This window comes from Watersipora subatra, chromosome 10 (assembly GCF_963576615.1).
Source record: "Watersipora subatra chromosome 10, tzWatSuba1.1, whole genome shotgun sequence".
NCBI classification, from domain to species: Eukaryota; Metazoa; Bryozoa; class Gymnolaemata; order Cheilostomatida; family Watersiporidae; genus Watersipora; species Watersipora subatra.
Window position 1 is genome coordinate 6051929 of NC_088717.1, and position 22876 is coordinate 6074804.

At 32.8% G+C, this 22876-nt stretch overlaps 1 protein-coding gene across 1 annotated transcript; it reads right to left on the reverse strand.

Annotated features, from left to right (window-relative positions):
• Positions 1 to 1673: 1673 nt before the first annotated feature.
• LOC137406698 (angiopoietin-2-like) lies at positions 1674 to 18506 on the reverse strand. The gene is made up of 9 exons (XM_068093312.1): positions 18255 to 18506; positions 16560 to 16682; positions 5895 to 6061; positions 5181 to 5319; positions 4982 to 5048; positions 3937 to 4120; positions 2551 to 2730; positions 2186 to 2298; positions 1674 to 1852 (listed from the first exon to the last, which is right to left on the reverse strand). Exons 1-9 carry the CDS (start codon positions 18504 to 18506, stop codon positions 1674 to 1676), a joined length of 1404 nt encoding a protein of 467 aa, XP_067949413.1.
• Positions 18507 to 22876: the final 4370 nt, after the last annotated feature.

Sequence of the window (22876 nt, forward strand, 5' to 3'; positions counted from 1 at the left end):
ATTAAACTTGGAACATATATACGAATGATATTAAACTTGGAACATATATACATATTGTTTGCTCGTGTTGCAGAAGAAACATAAAATGAAACAATAAACAATGAACTATTTATTAATAAAAACGATGACAATTGCAATCATGCACTTTTTCTGACAATAATTAATGAATTGCTGAGGTTCCAAAAGACAAAATAAAAAACTGTTATTACCTTTATCTTTATTAAGTTCATTCATCAATATTAGTTCATAGGTCACCTAATTAAGTAGTGCACTCATCTATGCCTGTTTGCTAATTGTTTTACTCTGTTGCTAGTTCCTATATCAATCTTCTTGTTTATAAATACAGACATTATACAGCTGATCATGTGTGCCATTTGTAACCTATTATATATCCAAGTTCTTGTTTATAAATACAGACATTGTACAGCTGATCGTGTAGCCATTTGTAACCTATTATATATCCAAGTTCTTGTTTATAAATACAGACATTGTACAGCTGATCGTGTGTGCCATTTGTAACCTATTACTGTATATATCCAAATTCTTGTTTATAAATACAGACATTGTACAGCTGATCGTGTGTGCCATTTGTAACCTATATATCCAAGTTCTTGTTTATAAATACAGACATTGTACAGCTGATCGTGTGTGCCATTTGTAACCTATATATCCAAGTACTTGTTTATAAATACAGACATTGTACAGCTGATCGTTTGTGCCATTTGTAACCTATTATATATCCAAGTAGAAAGTTCTTCATGTTTTATGGATTTAATGAAATGTTCAATTGTGTTCACAGTGTTTGTATTGTTGGAGAATCAGATGAAAAAAGCACTGAAAAGATGAATCGTGGTATCTGTATTAAGAATTCCATGCTGAGCTTATGCGCAGTTAAGAATGTACAACTGAAGTAATCGCACAACTAGTATAACTGAAGTAGTAGTACAACAAGTATGATTGAAGTGGTAGTACAACTAGTATGACTGAAGTAGTAGTACAACTAGTATGACTGAAGTAGTAGTACAACTAGTATAACTGAAGTAGTGGTACAACTAGTATGACTGAAGTAGTAGTACAACTAGTATAACTCAAGTAGTAGTACAACTAGTATGACTGAAGTAGTAGTACAACTAGTATAACTGAAGTAGTAGTACAAGTAGTATGACTGAAGTAGTAGTACAACTAATATGACTGAAGTAGTAGTACAACTAGTATAACTGAAGTAGTAGTACAACTAGTATGACTCAAGTAGTAGTACAACTAGTATGACTGAAGTAGTAGTGCATCTAAAGTAGGTGCATTTTTCATAATCAGCTATGATTTTTACTGCTTCTCTCCTTGCCCATTTATTCATATCTAATAGCAACTATAATCCCAGCAAAGTCGTCAATATTTATCTGCTAAATGCAATAACATTAAAGCTTTATTAATTCGTACAATAGCATGGATATACATAAGTATAGGCATTTATATTTTGGCTGTTCAAATGCCAGCTGGTAAGACATGAGGATTGTAACTTTCAGTGCTAGAGTTGCTAGCAAATACCAACTCTGTCAGGCTTGCTAGCTGGAGATTAGCAAATGCTTTAAACATATCTAAAACTTTATCACAGTTTACTGCCTTAAACTTGCAGGACACTCTCTCATTGACAGAGAGGTTATTAGGTTGTCTTTTTAAAAAGCAATGCGCTTAGATATTTCCATCGAGGCATATTTAACATCAAAGCTCCTGTTGCCCTCATCGACCCAAAAGATCCTTTTACCGTACCAGTCACGTTTAGACCTCGAACTAGTTGAGTATATACCATTCAGATTAGCCTGGCCACATGGCAGGGTACGGGGAAACCACCACCCTGCAATCAAAATAAAACTAAAAGAATAACTTAATCTATGAGATTAGAGACAGCTTCAAGTGATAAAATTCTAATGTTTGGCAAAAGGATCAAAGAGGTAAGACAACTTTTAGTTACAACTTAGCGGTTATACTGATAGAGAAGTATCTTTGAGCATGTGCAGCCAAACTACTATTAGATTAAAAATCAATATTTATTATCTAGTATTGAATTAATTTTTAGATTTCAAACAGTTTTGTTACTATATATATAAACATAGTAAAACAGTGAAGCTCTATAAATTTGAGAGATGTATGCACAAACCTACTGTACTAAGTTAGGAAACTGGTTTACCTGACATCGATATGTCTGCACACCTGTTACTGTACCCCACTGTTTCAGGAGCTGAGAAACCCAATCCATTATGAGCGAGAATCGGATCTTTTTCATTTGGAAATCCAACCAGTCTGTGTGAACACATTGAACAGGGTTTATTCTTATATTAGATATAGTTGAGTTAAAGTTGAAAAGTACGAACGTTATGATTCTGGATAATACTGGATACACCAATTTTGTGTCAGATGCTGCTGGTGTGTCATTATAATCAATAAAGCTGGCACAAATAAGAGAGGTACAAATGCTAGTGACAGAAATTAAAGTTTGTGAACTGATAAACTAGTATACACAGCGATATCAAAGTACTTAAGTTATTAACCTACTTGCCAATGACAAGTCTGTAGTCATTCTCCTTTGATTCTACTTGAAAATGATTATAGAGAGTTATTTTCTCTCGGTTGTCCCAATCTATCAGTTCAATCTTCAGTTGGTATTCACCATTACTTGTAAGAGCATTGATCAAGGTGTTGCCTAGCCAAAAGTCACCATAGAGACTGCCAAACCTACAGTAGTATAAACATACTGTTACCGGGCAAGTACTACGCGCCGTTGACATACCTAATACATTGCTTCAAAAATCTTTTACGGATTTTATACTTTTATCTAGTCAATTAATTTATATTATTTTGTAGAAACAGATGAGTTTTACGGTGAATCCATGAGCATAATGAGATTTACGAAAGGTTTTAGATTGGTAATCAGCCGTATAATAATTTATGTTTAACCAAGCCTATCGCAGCGGTTTAATACATAATAAAGTGTATTCATGCTTAGTGTGCTGAACAGCAAACTGTGAAACCATAACTCAACTACTCCATTTAACCCACTCAACTTCTCTATTTAACCCACTCAACTACTCCATTTAACCCACTCAACTTCTCTATTTAACCCACTCAACTACTCCATTTAACCCACTCAACTACTCCATTTAACCCACTCAACTACTCTATTTAACCCACTCAACTTCTCTATTTAACCCACTCAACTACTCCATTTAACCCACTCAACTACTCTATTCAACCCACTCAACTTCTTTATTTAACCCACTCAACTTCTCTATTTAACCCACTCAACTTCTCTATTTAACCCACTCAACTTCTCTATTTAATCCACTCAATTACTCCATTTAACCCACTCAATTACTCCATTTAACCCACTCAACTTCTCCATTTAACCCACTCAACTACTCCATTTAACCCACTCAACTTTTCTATTTAACCCACTCAACTTCTCTATTTAACCCACTCAACTACTGTATTTAACCCACTCAACTTCTCTATTTAACCCAATCAACTACTCCATTTAACCCACTCAACTTCTCTATTTAACCCACTCAACTACTCCATTTAACCCACTCAACTTCTCTATTTAACCCACTCAACTACTCCATTTAACCCACTCAACTACTGTATTTAACCCACTCAACTTCTCTATTTAACCCACTCATCTACTCCATTTAACCCACTCAACTTCTCCATTTAACCCACTCAATCACTTCATTTAACCCACTCAACTACTCCATTTAACCCACTCAACTACTCCATTTAACCCACTCAACTACTCCATTTAACCCACTCAACTACTCCATTTAACCCACTTAACTTCTCCATTTAACCCACTCCAGTTAACTCAACAAACTATTCCATTTAACCACTCAATTACCTATTTAACCAATTTAACTACTCTAAAACATAGCTTCTCTTTCTCACCCAAACTCATAATCCTTCAAGGGCTTAGCAAAACTCGTTATCCCATCCTTTCGACGTTGCAAGACGATCCAGCCTCGACCTTCCGACATGCGGCAATAAACCTGCACCTTATTCTTTATCCTTGGAGGCCAAATTTCATAAACTCCACTCACAATATGTCCTTTAGCAGCAAGTTCATCACAATCTATGAATTATAATAGTAAGACATTCATCGTGTGTCATAGTCGTACAGAGTCAAATACCTCTGTTATATCGTTATCTTGCCGGGTAGGAATATGTCTCTTAACAAAATAGCTGCTAAAAGGTAACACTCACACAATTAGGTGCCTTGCAGACAAATCTGTTAGCTGTTGACAGGTTAAAGTCAGAAATGTGTTTAGTGGAGTTTTCGAATCAAGTTTTGAACTGTGTTCAACTATTCATAACTAAAGATTATTTATTTACACTTTTGTATAGATGCAGGTCAGTTCAGGCACTATGAAACTAGGTCAGTTCAGGCACTATGAAACTAGGTCAGTTCAGGCACTATGAAACTAGGTCAGTTCAGGCACTATGAAACTTGTAACTGGTAAGACATGTAGTCCGGTGCCGAAGGTGACTATACCGTCAACCCTCATACAAATGGGAAGAGTGAACTGGACACCTTTACAGAACCAAAAACAATGTCTGTAAAATCCCTGCGCTATATTAGTGATTCACCTTTACAGCATCTAGAGGGAAGATAAACAAACTTATTTATCGGCCAGCCACTGAGACAGGATGGAAATGTTAACATTTCTTGACCTGTTCTTGACCGCTGGATACCATTCCTCTCCTTTCAAGAGAGGGAATCTGGTCTAGTGAAGGCCTGAAATTAATTAAATATTGGCATGCAGCCCTATGGAATAAACGGCAAATACAAAAGAGAAGTGTTTTATTATTTTATTTTTGTGCCATGATTATTTTTATTCTTTGCAGTTCAAAGATCTATCAAACAGTCGTTAGACTTTGCGGAAAAACTTAAGAAAAAACTTTGTAAGGGGCATACAGAACTTCCATGTCTTACCTTTTGGGGGAAACTGTCTAAAAGAGTAGGATATTGGTCTAACAGATTTTCTGGTAGCGTCGAGTATCTGCAATGTAAATGATAGTTCAACTGTGTTGAAGTCGCATCCCCCTAGCATTGTAGACAGAAATGTTTATAAGTCTACCGACATTTGAAGGTCAGATGTTGGTTGTGTGTAGTACATACAGTTGCTACTAACCTTTGATGATATCTTGTCATACATGTAGTTAGCAAGCTCGTGAGATACATATGCTTTGAGGTCTTTATAGTTATTGGCTAACTTTGATAGCTCTTCTTTCATATATGTCACATCATCATCAGCATTAATGATGCTTGCTCTATGGAATTCGTGATAACTTTACATTGCATACACTCAATAATTTATGGATTCAATGGCTCTATGGATTCAATAGAACTATACATTACACATGCATTATAAGTTAAGAATGTTTGCTTGTTCATGGATTCAGTAGAGCTGTACAATACATACACATTACATATTAATAGTGCTTGCTTTATGGATTCAGTAAAGCTGTACATCAAATGCATATTATAAGTTTCGATCATCACTCTATGAAATTTATTATCATTTCGTCATAATTTGGTAACTTCTGCAATGTTTATCATTCGAAAGGGTTAACAGTTTGCGAGTAATGAACTACATCCTATATTTAATGTTTCAAAAAAATCAGCAAACTTGTTCAAACATCTGCCTTAGCTCTTCAAAATAATATACTCATGGAATTGAAAATATCTCTAAGACTTATATCTTTGGTATGTTCATTTGAAAGCAGTTTATACACGTATCATGCTACATGAAATTAACCATACAAGCTTTTTGCAAGGTTTTAGTTTTGAATGTATCACCAAGTCCTGTAAAGACAAATAAAATAGAGAATATTAGCTGTCTTACCCATTAGCACTGATAAGAGAGTACAACTCTTCGATGTCTCTTTTTGTATTTAACGCAGCCATGTCATAGCCCTTGTGCTGCGAAAGAACTGAGCTGAGGTTAGTTTCCAATGATTTTAATTGTGCTTGTAAGATTTGTTGCACTTCTTGATCAGAACTTATCCTCTCCTGCAACATTTTAGTTTTATTGGCTAAACAAGAATGTAAGGTGAAGCCAAATCAAAATTCGTACACTTTAACACACTAACCGATGTAAAAATATACCATGAAACCTTTATATGAATGCTGTGGTGCGCTATTTTTCAACCTTTCCCTTAGAGCGGCGCTTTATTAGAAGTGGTGTTCAAATAAAGGATGCCGTTCAATTACAGGTTTTACGATAAGTAAACTTCAATAGTGTTACCTTGCAAACAGCAAAGTATTACGACTTTGAAATGAAAGTCTAGTGAAGTACTTTTATCTGTGGTTGAAAGTATGAGCAAGTGCATTGTGTGTTTCGTTAAAATAGAGTACATATGGTACAATACTACCACTTGTGGTTCCAGTCAAATAGCTGCAAGGTCCTATGCTAAAGGTAAAAAATCAGGTACAAAGTATTTTACATTAAGTGTATTATAAGATTCATACAAAGGCAATCAAATAAGTAAAAATAGTTTTACTATAGGTCAAGTTGTAGTTGAGTTAGATACTTTATTCTTTTATTATTATTTTATTTTTCAACGCAATTCTCAGACAAGTCACCACATTTCTGCCATTCTTATATTTGTTTTAAAAATTAAACTAAAATAAGGAAAGATTTGTATAAACATAGAATTTAACTAAAGTTGAAAATGAGAGTGACAACATGGATAAGCTGGTCGGAAATGTGACACTTTTGTCATTCGCATTGTTGCTTTTATCATTGCAGCGTATTATGAAGCTAAGTGGCTATTGGCAATGACTTTATGCTACGCCATTTATGTGTCCATTACAGATCTAACTCTTACATCTGATTTATACATCTAACTTAGACATGTGACTTATGTACCTTACTTAGACATATAACTTATACACCTTACATAGACATCTTACCTATACACCTCACTTAGACATCTAACTTATACACCTCACTTAGACATCTAACTTATACATCTTACTTAGACATCTAACTTATACACCTTACTTAGACATCTAACTTATACATCTTACATAGACATCTAACTTATACACCTTACTTAGACATATAACTTATACACCTCACTTAGACATCTAACTTATACACCTTACTTAGACATCTAACTTATACACCTTACTTAGACATATAACTTATACACCTTACATAGACATCTTACCTATACACCTCACTTAGACATCTAACTTATACATCTTACTTAGACATCTAACTTAAATACCTTACTTAGACATCTAACTTATACGTCTTACTTAGACATCTAACTTATACATCTTACTTAGATATCTAACTTATACACCTTACTTAGACATCTAACTTATACATCTTACTTAGACATCTAACTTATACACCTCACTTAGACATCTAACTTATACACCTTACATAGACATCTAACTTATACACCTTACTTAGACATCTAACTTATACACCTTACTTAGACATCTAACTTATACATCTTACTTAGACATCTAACTTATACGTCTTACTTAGACATCTAACTTATACATCTTACTTAGACATCTAACTTATACACCTTACTTAGACATCTAACTTATACACCTTACATAGACAACTAACTTATACACCTTACTTAGACATCTAACTTATACACCTTACTTAGACATCTAACTTATACATCTTACTTAGACATCTAACTTATACATCTTACTTAGACATCCAACTTATACACCTTACTTAGACATCTAACTTATACACCTTACTTAGACATCTAACTTATACACCTTACTTAGACATCTAACTTATACATCTTACTTAGACATCTAACTTATACATCTTACTTAGACATCTAACTTATACATCTTACTTAGACATCTAACTTATACATCTTACTTAGACATCTAACTTATACATCTTACTTAGACATCTAACTTATACACCTTACTTAGACATCTAACTTATACATCTTACTTAGACATCTAACTTATACATCTTACTTAGACATTTAACTTATACACCTTACTTAGACATCTAACTTATACACCTTACTTAGACATCTAACTTATACATCTTACTTAGACATCTAACTTATACATCTTACTTAGACATCTAACTTATACATTTTACTTAGACATCTAACTTATACACCTTACTTAGACATCTAACTTATACATCTTACTTAGACATCTAACTTATACATCTTACTTAGACATCTAACTTATACATCTTACTTAGACATCTAACTTATACATCTTACTTAGACATCTAACTTATACACCTTACTTAGACATCTAACTTATACATCTTACTTAGACATCTAACTTATACATCTTACTTAGACATCTAACTTATACACCTTACTTAGACATCTAACTTATACATCTTACTTAGACATTTAACTTATACATCTTACTTAGACATCTAACTTATACATCTTACTTAGACATTTAACTTATACATCTTACTTAGACATCTAACTTATACATCTTACTTAGACATTTAACTTATACATCTTACTTAGACATCTAACTTATACACCTTACTTAGACATGTAACTTATACATCTTACTTAGACATTTAACTTATACATCTTACTTAGACATCTAACTTATACACCTTACTTAGACATCTAACTTATACGTCTTACTTAGACATCTAACTTATACACCTCACTTAGACATCTAACTTATATACCTTACTTAGACATCTAACTTATACATCTTACTTAGACATCTAACTTATACATCTTACTTAGACATCTAACTTATACATCTTACTTAGACATTTAACTTATACATCTTACTTAGACATCTAACTTATACATCTTACTTAGACATTTAACTTATACATCTTACTTAGACATCTAACTTATACACCTTACTTAGACATCTAACTTATACATCTTATTTAGACATTTAACTTATACATCTTACTTAGACATCTAACTTATACGTCTTACTTAGACATCTAACTTATATACCTTACTTAGACATCTAACTTATACATCTTACTTAGACATCTAACTTATACACCTCACTTAGACATCTAACTTATATACCTTACTTAGACATCTAACTTATACATCTTACTTAGACATCTAACTTATACACCTTACTTATACATCTAACTTATACACCTTACTTAGACATCTAACTTATACACCTTACATAGACATCTAACTTATACACCTTACTTAGACATCTAACTTATACACCTTACTTAGACATCTAACTTATACATCTTACTTAGACATCTAACTTATACGTCTTACTTAGACATTTAACTTATACACCTTACTTAGACATCTAACTTATACACCTTACTTAGACATCTAACTTATACACCTTACTTAGACATCTAACTTATACATCTTACTTAGACATCTAACTTATACACCTTACATAGACATCTAACTTATACACCTTACTTAGACATCTAACTTATACACCTTACTTAGACATCTAACTTATACGTCTTACTTAGACATCTAACTTATACATCTTACTTAGACATCTAACTTATACGTCTTACTTAGACATTTAACTTATACACCTTACTTAGACATTTAACTTATACACCTTACTTAGACATCTAACTTATACACCTTACTTAGACATCTAACTTATACACCTTACTTAGACATTTAACTTATACACCTTACTTAGACATCTAACTTATACATCTTACATAGACATCTAACTTATACGTCTTACTTAGACATTTAACTTATACACCTTACTTAGACATCTAACTTATACACCTTACTTAGACATCTAACTTATACACCTTACTTAGACATCTAACTTATACACCTTACTTAGACATCTAACTTATACACCTTACATAGACATCTAACTTATACACCTTACTTAGACATCTAACTTATACACCTTACTTAGACATCTAACTTATACGTCTTACTTAGACATCTAACTTATACATCTTACTTAGACATCTAACTTATACACCTTACTTAGACATCTAACTTATACATCTTACTTAGACATCTAACTTATACGTCTTACTTAGACATTTAACTTATACACCTTACTTAGACATCTAACTTATACACCTTACTTAGACATCCAACTTATACATCTTACTTAGACATTTAACTTATACACCTTACTTAGACATCTAACTTATACATCTTACATAGACATCTAACTTATACGTCTTACTTAGACATTTAACTTATACACCTTACTTAGACATCTAACTTATACACCTTACTTAGACATCTAACTTATACACCTTACTTAGACATCTAACTTATACACCTTACTTAGACATCTAACTTATACACCTTACATAGACATCTAACTTATACACCTTACTTAGACATCTAACTTATACACCTTACTTAGACATCTAACTTATACGTCTTACTTAGACATCTAACTTATACATCTTACTTAGACATCTAACTTATACACCTTACTTAGACATCTAACTTATACACCTTACATAGACATCTAACTTATACACCTTACTTAGACATCTAACTTATACACCTTACTTAGACATCTAACTTATACACTTTACTTAGACATCCAACTTATACATCTTACTTAGACATTTAACTTATACATCTTACTTAGACATCTAACTTATACACCTTACTTAGACATCTAACTTATACATCTTACTTAGACATCTAACTTATACGTCTTACTTAGACATCTAACTTATACACCTTACATAGACATCTAACTTATACACCTTACTTAGACATCTAACTTATACACCTTACTTAGACATCTAACTTATACGTCTTACTTAGACATCTAACTTATACATCTTACTTAGACATCTAACTTATACACCTTACTTAGACATCTAACTTATACATCTTACTTAGACATCTAACTTATACGTCTTACTTAGACATTTAACTTATACACCTTACTTAGACATCTAACTTATACACCTTACTTAGACATCCAACTTATACATCTTACTTAGACATTTAACTTATACATCTTACTTAGACATCTAACTTATACACCTTACTTAGACATCTAACTTATACACCTTACTTAGACATCTAACTTATACACCTTACTTAGACATCTAACTTATACACCTTACATAGACATCTAACTTATACACCTTACTTAGACATCTAACTTATACACCTTACTTAGACATCTAACTTATACGTCTTACTTAGACATCTAACTTATACATCTTACTTAGACATCTAACTTATACACCTTACTTAGACATCCAACTTATACATCTTACTTAGACATTTAACTTATACATCTTACTTAGACATCTAACTTATACACCTTACTTAGACATCTAACTTATACATCTTACTTAGACATCTAACTTATACGTCTTACTTAGACATTTAACTTATACACCTTACTTAGACATCTAACTTATACACCTTACTTAGACATCTAACTTATACACCTTACTTAGACATCTAACTTATACATCTTACTTAGACATCTAACTTATACACCTTACTTAGACATCTAACTTATACATCTTACTTAGACATCCAACTTATACACCTTACTTAGACATCTAACTTATACATCTTACTTAGACATCTAACTTATATACCTTACTTAGACATCTAACTTATACGTCTTACTTAGACATTTAACTTATACACCTTACTTAGACATCCAACTTATACATCTTACTTAGACATCTAACTTATACACCTAACTTAGACATCTAACTTATACACCTTACTTAGACATCTAACTTATATACCTTACTTAGACATATAACTTATACACCTTTCTTAGGCATCTAACTTATACACCTTACTTAAACATCTAACTTATACACCTTACTTAGACATCTAACTTATACACCTTACTTAGACATCTAACTTATACACCTTACTTAGACATATAACTTATACACCTTACATAGACATCTTACCTATACACCTCACTTAGACATCTAACTTATACATCTTACTTAGACATCTAACTTATATACCTTACTTAGACATCTAACTTATACACCTTACTTAGACATATAACTTATACACCTTACATAGACATCTTACCTATACACCTCGCTTAGACATCTAAATTATGCACCTTACTTAGACATCTAACTTATACATCTTACTTAGACATCTAACTTATACGTCTTACTTAGACATCTAACTTATACATCTTACTTAGACATCTAACTTATACATCTTACTTAGACATCTAACTTATACATCTTACTTAGACATCTAACTTATACGTCTTACTTAGACATTTAACTTATACACCTTACTTAGACATCTAACTTATACACCTTACTTAGACATCTAACTTATACACCTTACTTAGACATCTAACTTATACATCTTACTTAGACATCTAACTTATACACCTTACATAGACATCTAACTTATACACCTTACTTAGACATCTAACTTATACACCTTACTTAGACATCTAACTTATACGTCTTACTTAGACATCTAACTTATACATCTTACTTAGACATCTAACTTATACGTCTTACTTAGACATTTAACTTATACACCTTACTTAGACATTTAACTTATACACCTTACTTAGACATCTAACTTATACACCTTACTTAGACATCTAACTTATACACCTTACTTAGACATTTAACTTATACAACTTACTTAGACATCTAACTTATACATCTTACATAGACATCTAACTTATACGTCTTACTTAGACATTTAACTTATACACCTTACTTAGACATCTAACTTATACGTCTTACTTAGACATCTAACTTATACATCTTACTTAGACATCTAACTTATACACCTTACTTAGACATCTAACTTATACACCTTACTTAGACATCTAACTTATACATCTTACTTAGACATCTAACTTATACGTCTTACTTAGACATTTAACTTATACACCTTACTTAGACATCTAACTTATACACCTTACTTAGACATCCAACTTATACATCTTACTTAAACATTTAACTTATACATCTTACTTAGACATCTAACTTATACACCTTACTTAGACATCTAAATTATACACTTTACTTAGACATCTAACTTATACACCTTACTTAGACATCTAACTTATACACCTTACTTAGACATCTAACTTATACATCTTACTTAGACATCTAACTTATACACCTCACTTAGACATCTAACTTATACATCTTACTTAGACATCCAACTTATACACCTTACTTAGACATCTAACTTATACATCTTACTTAGACATCTAACTTATATACCTTACTTAGACATCTAACTTATACGTCTTACTTAGACATTTAACTTATACACCTTACTTAGACATCCAACTTATACATCTTACTTAGACATCTAACTTATACACCTAACTTAGACATCTAACTTATACACCTTACTTAGACATCTAACTTATATACCTTACTTAGACATATAACTTATACACCTTACTTAGACATCTAACTTATACACCTTACTTAAACATCTAACTTATACACCTTACTTAGACATCTAACTTATACACCTTACTTAGACATCTAACTTATACACCTTACTTAGACATATAACTTATACACCTTACATAGACATCTTACCTATACACCTCACTTAGACATCTAACTTATACATCTTACTTAGACATCTAACTTATATACCTTACTTAGACATCTAACTTATACACCTTACTTAGACATATAACTTATACACCTTACATAGACATCTTACCTATACACCTCACTTAGACATCTAAATTATGCACCTTACTTAGACATCTAACTTATACATCTTACTTAGACATCTAACTTATACGTCTTACTTAGACATCTAACTTATACATCTTACTTAGACATCTAACTTATACATCTTACTTAGACATCTAACTTATACGTCTTACTTAGACATCTAACTTATACATCTTACTTAGACATCTAACTTATACGTCTTACTTAGACATCTAACTTATACATCTTACTTAGACATCTAACTTATACATCTTACTTAGACATCTAACTTATACGTCTTACTTAGACATCTAACTTATACATCTTACTTAGACATCTAACTTATACATCTTACTTAGACATCTAACTTATATACCTTGCTTAGACATCTAACTTATACACCTTACTTAGACATCTAACTTATGCACCTTACTTAGACATCTAACTTATACACCTTACTTAGACATCTAACTTATACACCTTACTTAGACATTTAACTTATACATCTTACTTAGACATCTAACTTATACATCTTACTTAGACATCTAACTTATACGTCTTACTTAGACATCTAACTTATACACCTTACTTAGACATCTAACTTATACACCTCACTTAGACATCTAACTTATACATCTTACTTAGACATATAACTTATACACCTTGCATAGACATCTTACCTATACACCTCACTTAGACATCTAACTTATACATCTTACTTAGACATCTAACTTATATACCTTACTTAGACATCTAACTTATACATCTTACTTAGACATCTAACATATGCACCTTACTTAGACATATAACTTATACACCTTACATAGACATCTTACCTATACACCTCACTTAGACATCTAACTTATACATCTTACTTAGACATCTAACTTATACATCTTACTTAGACATCTAACATATGCACCTTACTTAGACATCTAACTTATACATCTTACTTAGACATCTAACTTATACGTCTTACTTAGACATCTAACTTATACATCTTACTTAGACATCTAACTTATACATCTTACTTAGACATCTAACTTATACGTCTTACTTAGACATTTAACTTATACATTTTACTTAGACATCTAACTTATACATCTTACTTAGACATCTAACTTATATACCTTACTTAGACATCTAACTTATACACCTTACTTAGACATCTAACTTATGCACCTTACTTAGACATCTAACTTATACACCTTACTTAGACATCTAACTTATACACCTTACTTAGACATCTAACTTATACATCTTACTTAGACATCTAACTTATACGTCTTACTTAGACATCTAACTTATACACCTTACTTAGACATCTAACTTATACATCTTACTTAGACATCTAACTTATACGTCTTACTTAGACATCTAACTTATACACCTTACTTAGACATCTAACTTATACATCTTACTTAGACATCTAACTTATACGTCTTACTTAGACATCTAACTTATACACCTTACTTAGACATCTAACTTATACATCTTACTTAGACATCTAACTTATACATCTTACTTAGACATCTAACTTATACGTCTTACTTAGACATTTAACTTATACATCTTACTTAAACATCTAACTTATACATCTTACTTAGACATTTAACTTATAAGCCTACACCTTACGTAGACTTTTGCAAAGACTTCTAATCAAAATAGCTAGTTCTGCAGTAGTCAGCGACTCAGCTTACTTTGTAGTCATCATCATTGACATCTACTTTATTTTATAGCTGAGTTTCGTGAGATTCTTGGTAAAATCTTATCATTTACTATTAAAATACTATTATTTACTCACAAATTAAATTTTAGACATGATGACGCTCACACTCACATATAACAGTGCACAAGATTTGTGGGTAATAACTAATAAACATAAGAACTTGACGCAAAGTTAGTAGATTTTAGGGTTATTTAAGATTCATGGCATCTTTAAGGAACATATTATTGAGTTTATAGCTAGTAAATTGTTAAAATATCGTTTTATCGCCGCCTTTGCTTTAATTATTATTGATGTCTGCCACAAAACATGTTGCCTTTTTTTCTTTTTTTTTTGTTTCATTATTGTTGTATGGCATAATTTAAAAAACATTCTTATTTGAAATAAAATTATTGCTAAATAAGTTGTACATATATAAAACATATTGTTATATAATATACGAGTATAATACAATGTAACATGGTGCAATATCAAAAGTAAGACAGCAAGAAAAAAATTCCTAGCTGCAAAATAATAATTGCATAATCCATCTGTCAATGTATTTACCGTAAAACCTCTATATAAAGCCCCTGACACTCTAGTTTTCAACCCTTTCCCTATAGTAGTGTTTAGTTAGAGGTAGCGTCAAATAAATGGTGGCGCTGTATCAGACTGAGTTAAAGAAGGAATTTCTTTGATTATAAAATATTAGCGTGGCGCTGTCATTAATTGTTTTGACGGGGTCGCGTTCAAAGTTTTTAAAAAAACCAAGAAGGCTTGGAAGTTAAAAACGGGCATTATGTTTTTAATTTTTTAAAACGGTTTTAACATTTTAAAGTTAAAATTGTTATTGATGTAACAGAGTCATTATTGGTACTATTTTGCATGAACGCTTTTCAACCGACCACTTTCTATTATGGGTTCGTAAAGATCAAAGACTGTCAAAGTGGCGGGCAAATAGAGGCGGCGTTGAATTAAAGGACGGCGTTGTATTTTTCAACCTTTCTTTTATAGTGGTGTTCTATTAGAGGTGGGGTTCAAATAAATTTGACGCTCAATTAGAGGTTTTATGGTAATTGATTAGGTTCTGTGTACGTTGGTCACTGACAACTCTAAGGTTTACAAAGAAACAGCCAGTTGCATAGCAATCATGTACATACATTTTGCTTAGTGAGGTATTTTTTCATTTCAGTAATATTGTATGGAGATTGGACAACTCCAGAAGTGTTGGTCGTCTCCAATTTCAAAAGCAAAAGCTTTGAGCTCTCATTAGACTTGTTCATCTGCAAATAGCATTCATCAGAGATATAGAGAGAAACAGAAAAAGTGAGAGTGAGAGAGACTGAGAGGGAGAGGGAAAGGGATAAAAAAAGGAGAGAGAGCGGAGGGAGAGAGCAGTAAGCAGTAGAGAGCGGTAGAGAGCGGTAGAGAGCGGTAGAGAGCGGTAGAGAGCGGGGGAGAGCGAGAGAGGGATGAGAAAGAGAGAAAGAAAGAGAGAGAGAAAGAGAGAGAGAGTGAAAGAGAGAGAGAGAGAGAGAGAGAGAGAGAGAGAGAGAGAGAGAGAGAGAGTGAGAGAGAGAGTGAGAGAGAGTGAGAGAGAGTGAGAGAGAGTGAGAGAGAGTGAGAGAGAGAGTGAGAGAGAGTGAGAGAGAGAGAGTGAGAGAGAGTGAGAGAGAGAGTGAGAGAGAGTGAGAGAGAGTGAGAGAGAGTGAGAGAGAGTGAGAGAGAGTGAGAGAGTGAGAGAGAGAATGAGAGAGAGAGAGTGAGAGAGAGTGAGAGAGAGTAAGAGAGAGTGAGAGTGAGAGAGAGTAAGAGAGAGTGAGAGTGAGAGAGAGTAAGAGAGAGTAAGAGAGAGAGTGAGAGTGAGAAATAGTAAGAGAGAGTGAGAGTGAGAGAGAGTAAGAGAGAGTGAGTGAGAGAGAGCGAAAGAGAGCGAAAGAGAGCGAAAGAGAGCGGGATAGAGCGGAAGAGAGCGGGAGGGAAAGTGAGGGAGAGAGAGGTAGAGACTAGAGAGTAATGCAGTTTATTAAGCTGAAAGTGGCTTGTAAGCGCCAGGCTCAGGAATAACCAGCACACCCAGAATATATGTTTGTGAAAATTCATTATTGCAATCTACCTGCAGCAGAACTACTTAGCAAGCTGTTGTGATAACCTAGTGATAAGAAATAAACAAGTTACTCAATTATTCAATCACTTGCTGAAGAGTTTTTCAATTATACCTGCCCTAACAGGTTATAGAAGTGGACACAGATGGCATTCACTATATTATAACAATAATATATTAATGAATTATTATGGTAAAGTTGTAATATGAATTGCTATTTGAAATGACAAGTTCTTTCGCATGGAATGAGTTGATGCACAGTTCATTCTACAGTTGATGCAACTTAACATAAACTTCTTTTACGGAAAATCCACTAAACATTGAGAATTTATGTAAATTTTTTGCATCGTATTACATAATAAATTCCATATAATGTATAGCTTCAAATCGGTGCAAGTTCTCCAATTCAACTTGAATAATGAGAGTTCCCATAATTAGCCTTAGAAATACCATTCTCTATAGGAGTTTGGACAATGAGACTCTGCACCACCATTGTATGTTATCCTATCTTTAGCATTTTATGGATGAACCAATAAGAGGGGTAACAAACCTCCCTTTTATGGATGAACCAATAAGATGGGTAATAAACCTCCCTTTTATGGATGAACCAATAAGATGGGTAATAAACCTCCCTTTTATGGATGAACCAATAAGATGGGTAATAAACCTCCCTTTTATGGATGAACCAATAAGAGGGGTAACAAACCTCCCTCACTCGTAACTCCGTAAAATTTAGTAATTAAACCTTTACCTGGATCTCCAAAATAACAGCAGCCTTCGTCTTTGGTAAAACAGTGCAAGGACAATTTTTACGGGACGAATTTGGTGGGTTTTTCTTGTTTGCTTTCCCAAGGTTTCCTTTTGTTTCTTTTGAGCCCTTGCCTTTTTTTTCTTCCTTTCCAGTTTTGCTCTTTGCTGGAATACTGGACTTTGGATAATCTCCTCGCAATGGTTTTCGCTCATTGGTGATGTCCATAAGTTGGTTGCCTCTCATAGAACCCATGTTACTAGCTGCAATCAGTTGAGCTCAACTTTACAAGTTCGCATTAACCGAATTGAAATTTATTTCAAATTCTTTTTATTAGCATAACATTTGCTGGCAAGAATGGCAGCAACTAGTTATAAGCCCGACATCGCCCAGGACCTTTTTCATTTTAAATAAGGTAGCCCACCAATGGGTGCTTAGGAGGATAGTTCTCACGAACCAGATGAAGCTTTGAAACAAAAATATTTTTAGCAGCTTGGTAGTAGGCATGGAGCATGTGGGTTTACGTTGAGCTGAAATTGGCCCAAGAATGTAGAAATGCATAGCGTTTACCCAGACTAACAGGTAGGCACGTGTGTATGCGCCAGCACGCACACACGATGACAAAAATTAAGATTTATGGGTATACATAGATATAGACTAAATATCCTAATTACTGTACATATTACATAAATATTATATAGTTGTATAAACATTTTGATTGCTTAAAAATTGATTCAATCCATTATCATAAATTCAGTTTCTTAACCACCTGCTAAATACTCCTATGCAGCTAAAACTATTTGAAAAGATATACAAGGTTTCATACCTGGAGGTGCTCTTGATGTAATTGGTGTGCTCAGAGCTGGCGCTGAGGACGTAGATAGAATTAGTTTGGGTTTGCTGTAGTTGGGTACAGCGGGGCAGACAGCATACCACCCGACCGTGTAGAAGAACAAACAAAATAGCAAATTTGTGGCACTAACCTGAAAGAAAATTTATTTGCAAGCTGGAAACAATGGTATATCACAGAATGTGATAGACTATTACTAAAGATGAAACATGCTACAAGTGATGGCTATTCTTGCCTTTGAAGCTGGTGATACACCAATAGTTATATTCATGTAAATGCCAGATAATTTATATTTTTGTATCATCTCTGAAATATCATGAAAAAAATTGTTTTGTTGATATAGCCTGAAAATCTATATACATAAATCTAACTGTTTGTTGGTCTGTTGTATGTCCAGCTATAGCTAAAGTAAACTATAAAGCTAAACTACTTCACACTGATATTTAATTTGGAAACATCAGTTTTGCCATCCAGCGCGCTATCCACTACACCACGCAGCCACTTTGCCATACTAGGAATCATTGTAGGCATACTAATTACACCTGCCAATCTTTAATGGTGCATGAAACTGCCAGTGTACTAGAACAACATTACATGCCTTGGCTTCCCCAAAATGCTATAAAAATTTGTAAACTAGCGGTGCTACTCGGCGTTTCCTGGGTAATAAAAAAGTCTTTGGACAGAAAATTTATTTGTATTTAACATATAACAACATTTGCCAATCTCACTTTCAAACTACATATCATGAGAAAAGTTTTTTGTGTAGTTGAAATAATTTAAGGGAAAGTAAAAACAGCTGTAAAGGTTTTTAAACTCTGTAAAACAACTGTGACTTTAAAATTTCATATCATGAGGAAAGTGTTTCGTGCAGGTCAAATAAATTCAGAAAATAATAAAACGACTATAAAAAGGTTTAGATGTAAATGTGAAATAATTAGCAAGTAATAGCTAAATTAAGGTGATTTTGCTACAATTACAATAAAATATGATTTGGTAATGACACAAAAATACGAACTGAGAAAACAAAATAGAAATCTTGAATATGTTGAATTATCAATAAAGATTTGTTGCATAGAAGTGTGTGTATAAAAAAGATTACTGTTCCAGCAGAAGCTATCCATCAAAACCTTGAATATTATGATACTAGTACCACTCGATACTGATACAATTGTGAAAATGCGACATCGGACCGTCTTTGTTTGATTGAATGGAGAGATAATGTCGAGGCTATTCCTACTCGAGATAATATAATTGTCCGCATGAGAAGAATTAGCCTTGACCCCCAGATATAGTTATTGAGCCTTACAAAAAATATTTCTTAACAGGGGCGTTGTAACGCCTGGCTGCATCGGTAAAATAATCAGCGTGCGCTATTGCCGGAGTGACAGAGGGACATAATTTGAGAAATATATATATAGACTAGCTGTGCTACCCGGCATTGCCCGGGTAGTAAAAAAGTCTTTGGACAGAAAACTGATTTGTATTTAACATATAACAACATTTGCCATTCTAACTTTCAAAGTATGAGAGAAGTGTTTTGTGTAGTTGAAATAAATTAAGAAAAAAATAAAAACAACTGTAAAGGTTTTAAAACTTTGTCAAGCAACTGTAACTTTTAAGCTGTTAGTCAGGCATATTGCCAATAGAAAATTCTAGTAAGCTGCCTAATAAGATAGGCTTCTAATGGCGGTAAGCCATGACTTTGCGTCTGCATTGTTGTCCAGCTTCAACTATTCTAATAATTGCTATAGCCGAACAATCAAACCTAGAATACACATTCACATACTTTGAGAAATTATATAAATATAGCATAGGTCTAATTAAACTATAGCACACACAGAAATAAACAAAGACCTTCATTTAAAAGTTAGAGCGGTAAATGTTGTATATATTGATTAAAATAAATTTCTGTGAAAATACTTTTTTATTATCTGCGCAGACATTCAGTTATAATATTCAAATAAAACCAGAGTTAATAACTACAGTTGTACCAAAAAGCATTAGACAATGGCTCTATTATGTTATATTTTATTGTGCCATATCGTATCAAATTGTATGATACAGTATATTATATACATCAAATTTAATACAACAAAATATATTATACTATATCACAACATATACTATATTATAATAAAGTGTACTATATTATAATAGTAGATATTATACCAAATTATATTATGTATAATACATCTATTATATTCATTTAGATCTTTTCTATCTCAGTATTGTCTTACACCCTCTAGAGTCATAAAAGCAAACAGACAAAAATAGAACTTTACGTATTTTACGCGCAGCATACAATTCAACGCAAATGACGACAAGTATATACAACTTACCATGTTAACTTTCTGACAAAAACTGGTGGGTGAGCATACTGATGCATGCTATATAGGAAGGAAACTTATGGGAGCAGTACTAGAATGGGTAGCTGCAGGCTCTTCCAGATAAATTAGCCAATTATTTTCATGAGATATGCACAATTTCAGGGAACAGTCAGTAGTGATTAGAGTGAAAAGATGAACAATGCATAACAACAATAGAGGTGTCACCCCCACAGATTATGCATGTAAAAAGTCTATGCTTATCACAACAAAAATAAGATAAACCAGATTTGAAACAAATAATAACAATAATGGTATTTTTATAGCATTGTTAATTTAAAAATTTGTTTTGGGATAACCAAAGAGTAAGCAGCTGTTTTTTAATTTAGTAAGAAGCTGCCAGATATGTTGAATAAGTTTTTATAAAAATTTTAAAAATTGATAACAACAATACATGTAAAGTATTTAATTATTGGATTTGATTATTTAAAAATGTTAGCTAACCAAGAATATTTATTAGCAAAATGAATTTGTAAAGTAACATTTGAAGTTACTCAAAAAATTGAACACTAAAAACTTTCACATAACTAGAAGTTTGATGCTGACACCATTTATGATTTCAAGAAGGAAGGTTTGAAACTGGTGATGTGAGAACTGAGGGAGAACTAACGGATGCTGTGGTAACCATGATTAGTTCTTGAATGATTTTCAAGATCTCCTCAAGTTGCCTTGGCACTCTGAGAGGGCTCTTGACGGCTATAACCAGGCTATTTACAACATTAGATAGCCTAATTACTCTCTCTCCCTTTTAGTCAAGTTACAGCGCCATCTTACAATTCTTGTTTCCTGTTCACACCGCAAAATATTACTACGAGATTAGCATCAGTGCATGCTTGTTGTGAGAAATGGGACAACTTTGTGAGCAATTTTGTTGTTTCAAAACTTCTGTGACAAAGTATAAATATCTAATCTTTATAAGATCAGTGTCCGTCTGTCTGTCGGTCTGAAGCTATGGTTAGAGATTGAGAAAAAAAATTCATAGTAACAAGATTCAAACTCCCGACTTATGTGTTGATCGACCAAAACTCTACCACCAGCAACAATTCACCATATTGCTGCAACAACAGCAGCAATATATGCCTTGTAGCATTTTAGAATAACTGTAGATATACTTATTCTCTGTGATTTATCGCCACTCCTGCTGATCTCTCCTGGTACACTGCTGATCTCTCCAGGGAACAGGTACAAAGTGTTAACATTAAATGATGCATGAAACTAGTGTTAGTTGTGAGTAATCATTCTGTGTTAAAATTAAAAGCTCTTCCGCTACCAGTTGATCAACAACGAATAGTCACTGCTTGATACATATAACAAGTAGAAAATTTATAGGTGGTGCTGTTTATGCGTGGCCATGTCATTTGTGCATACGGTACATGGTTAACTCATCCATA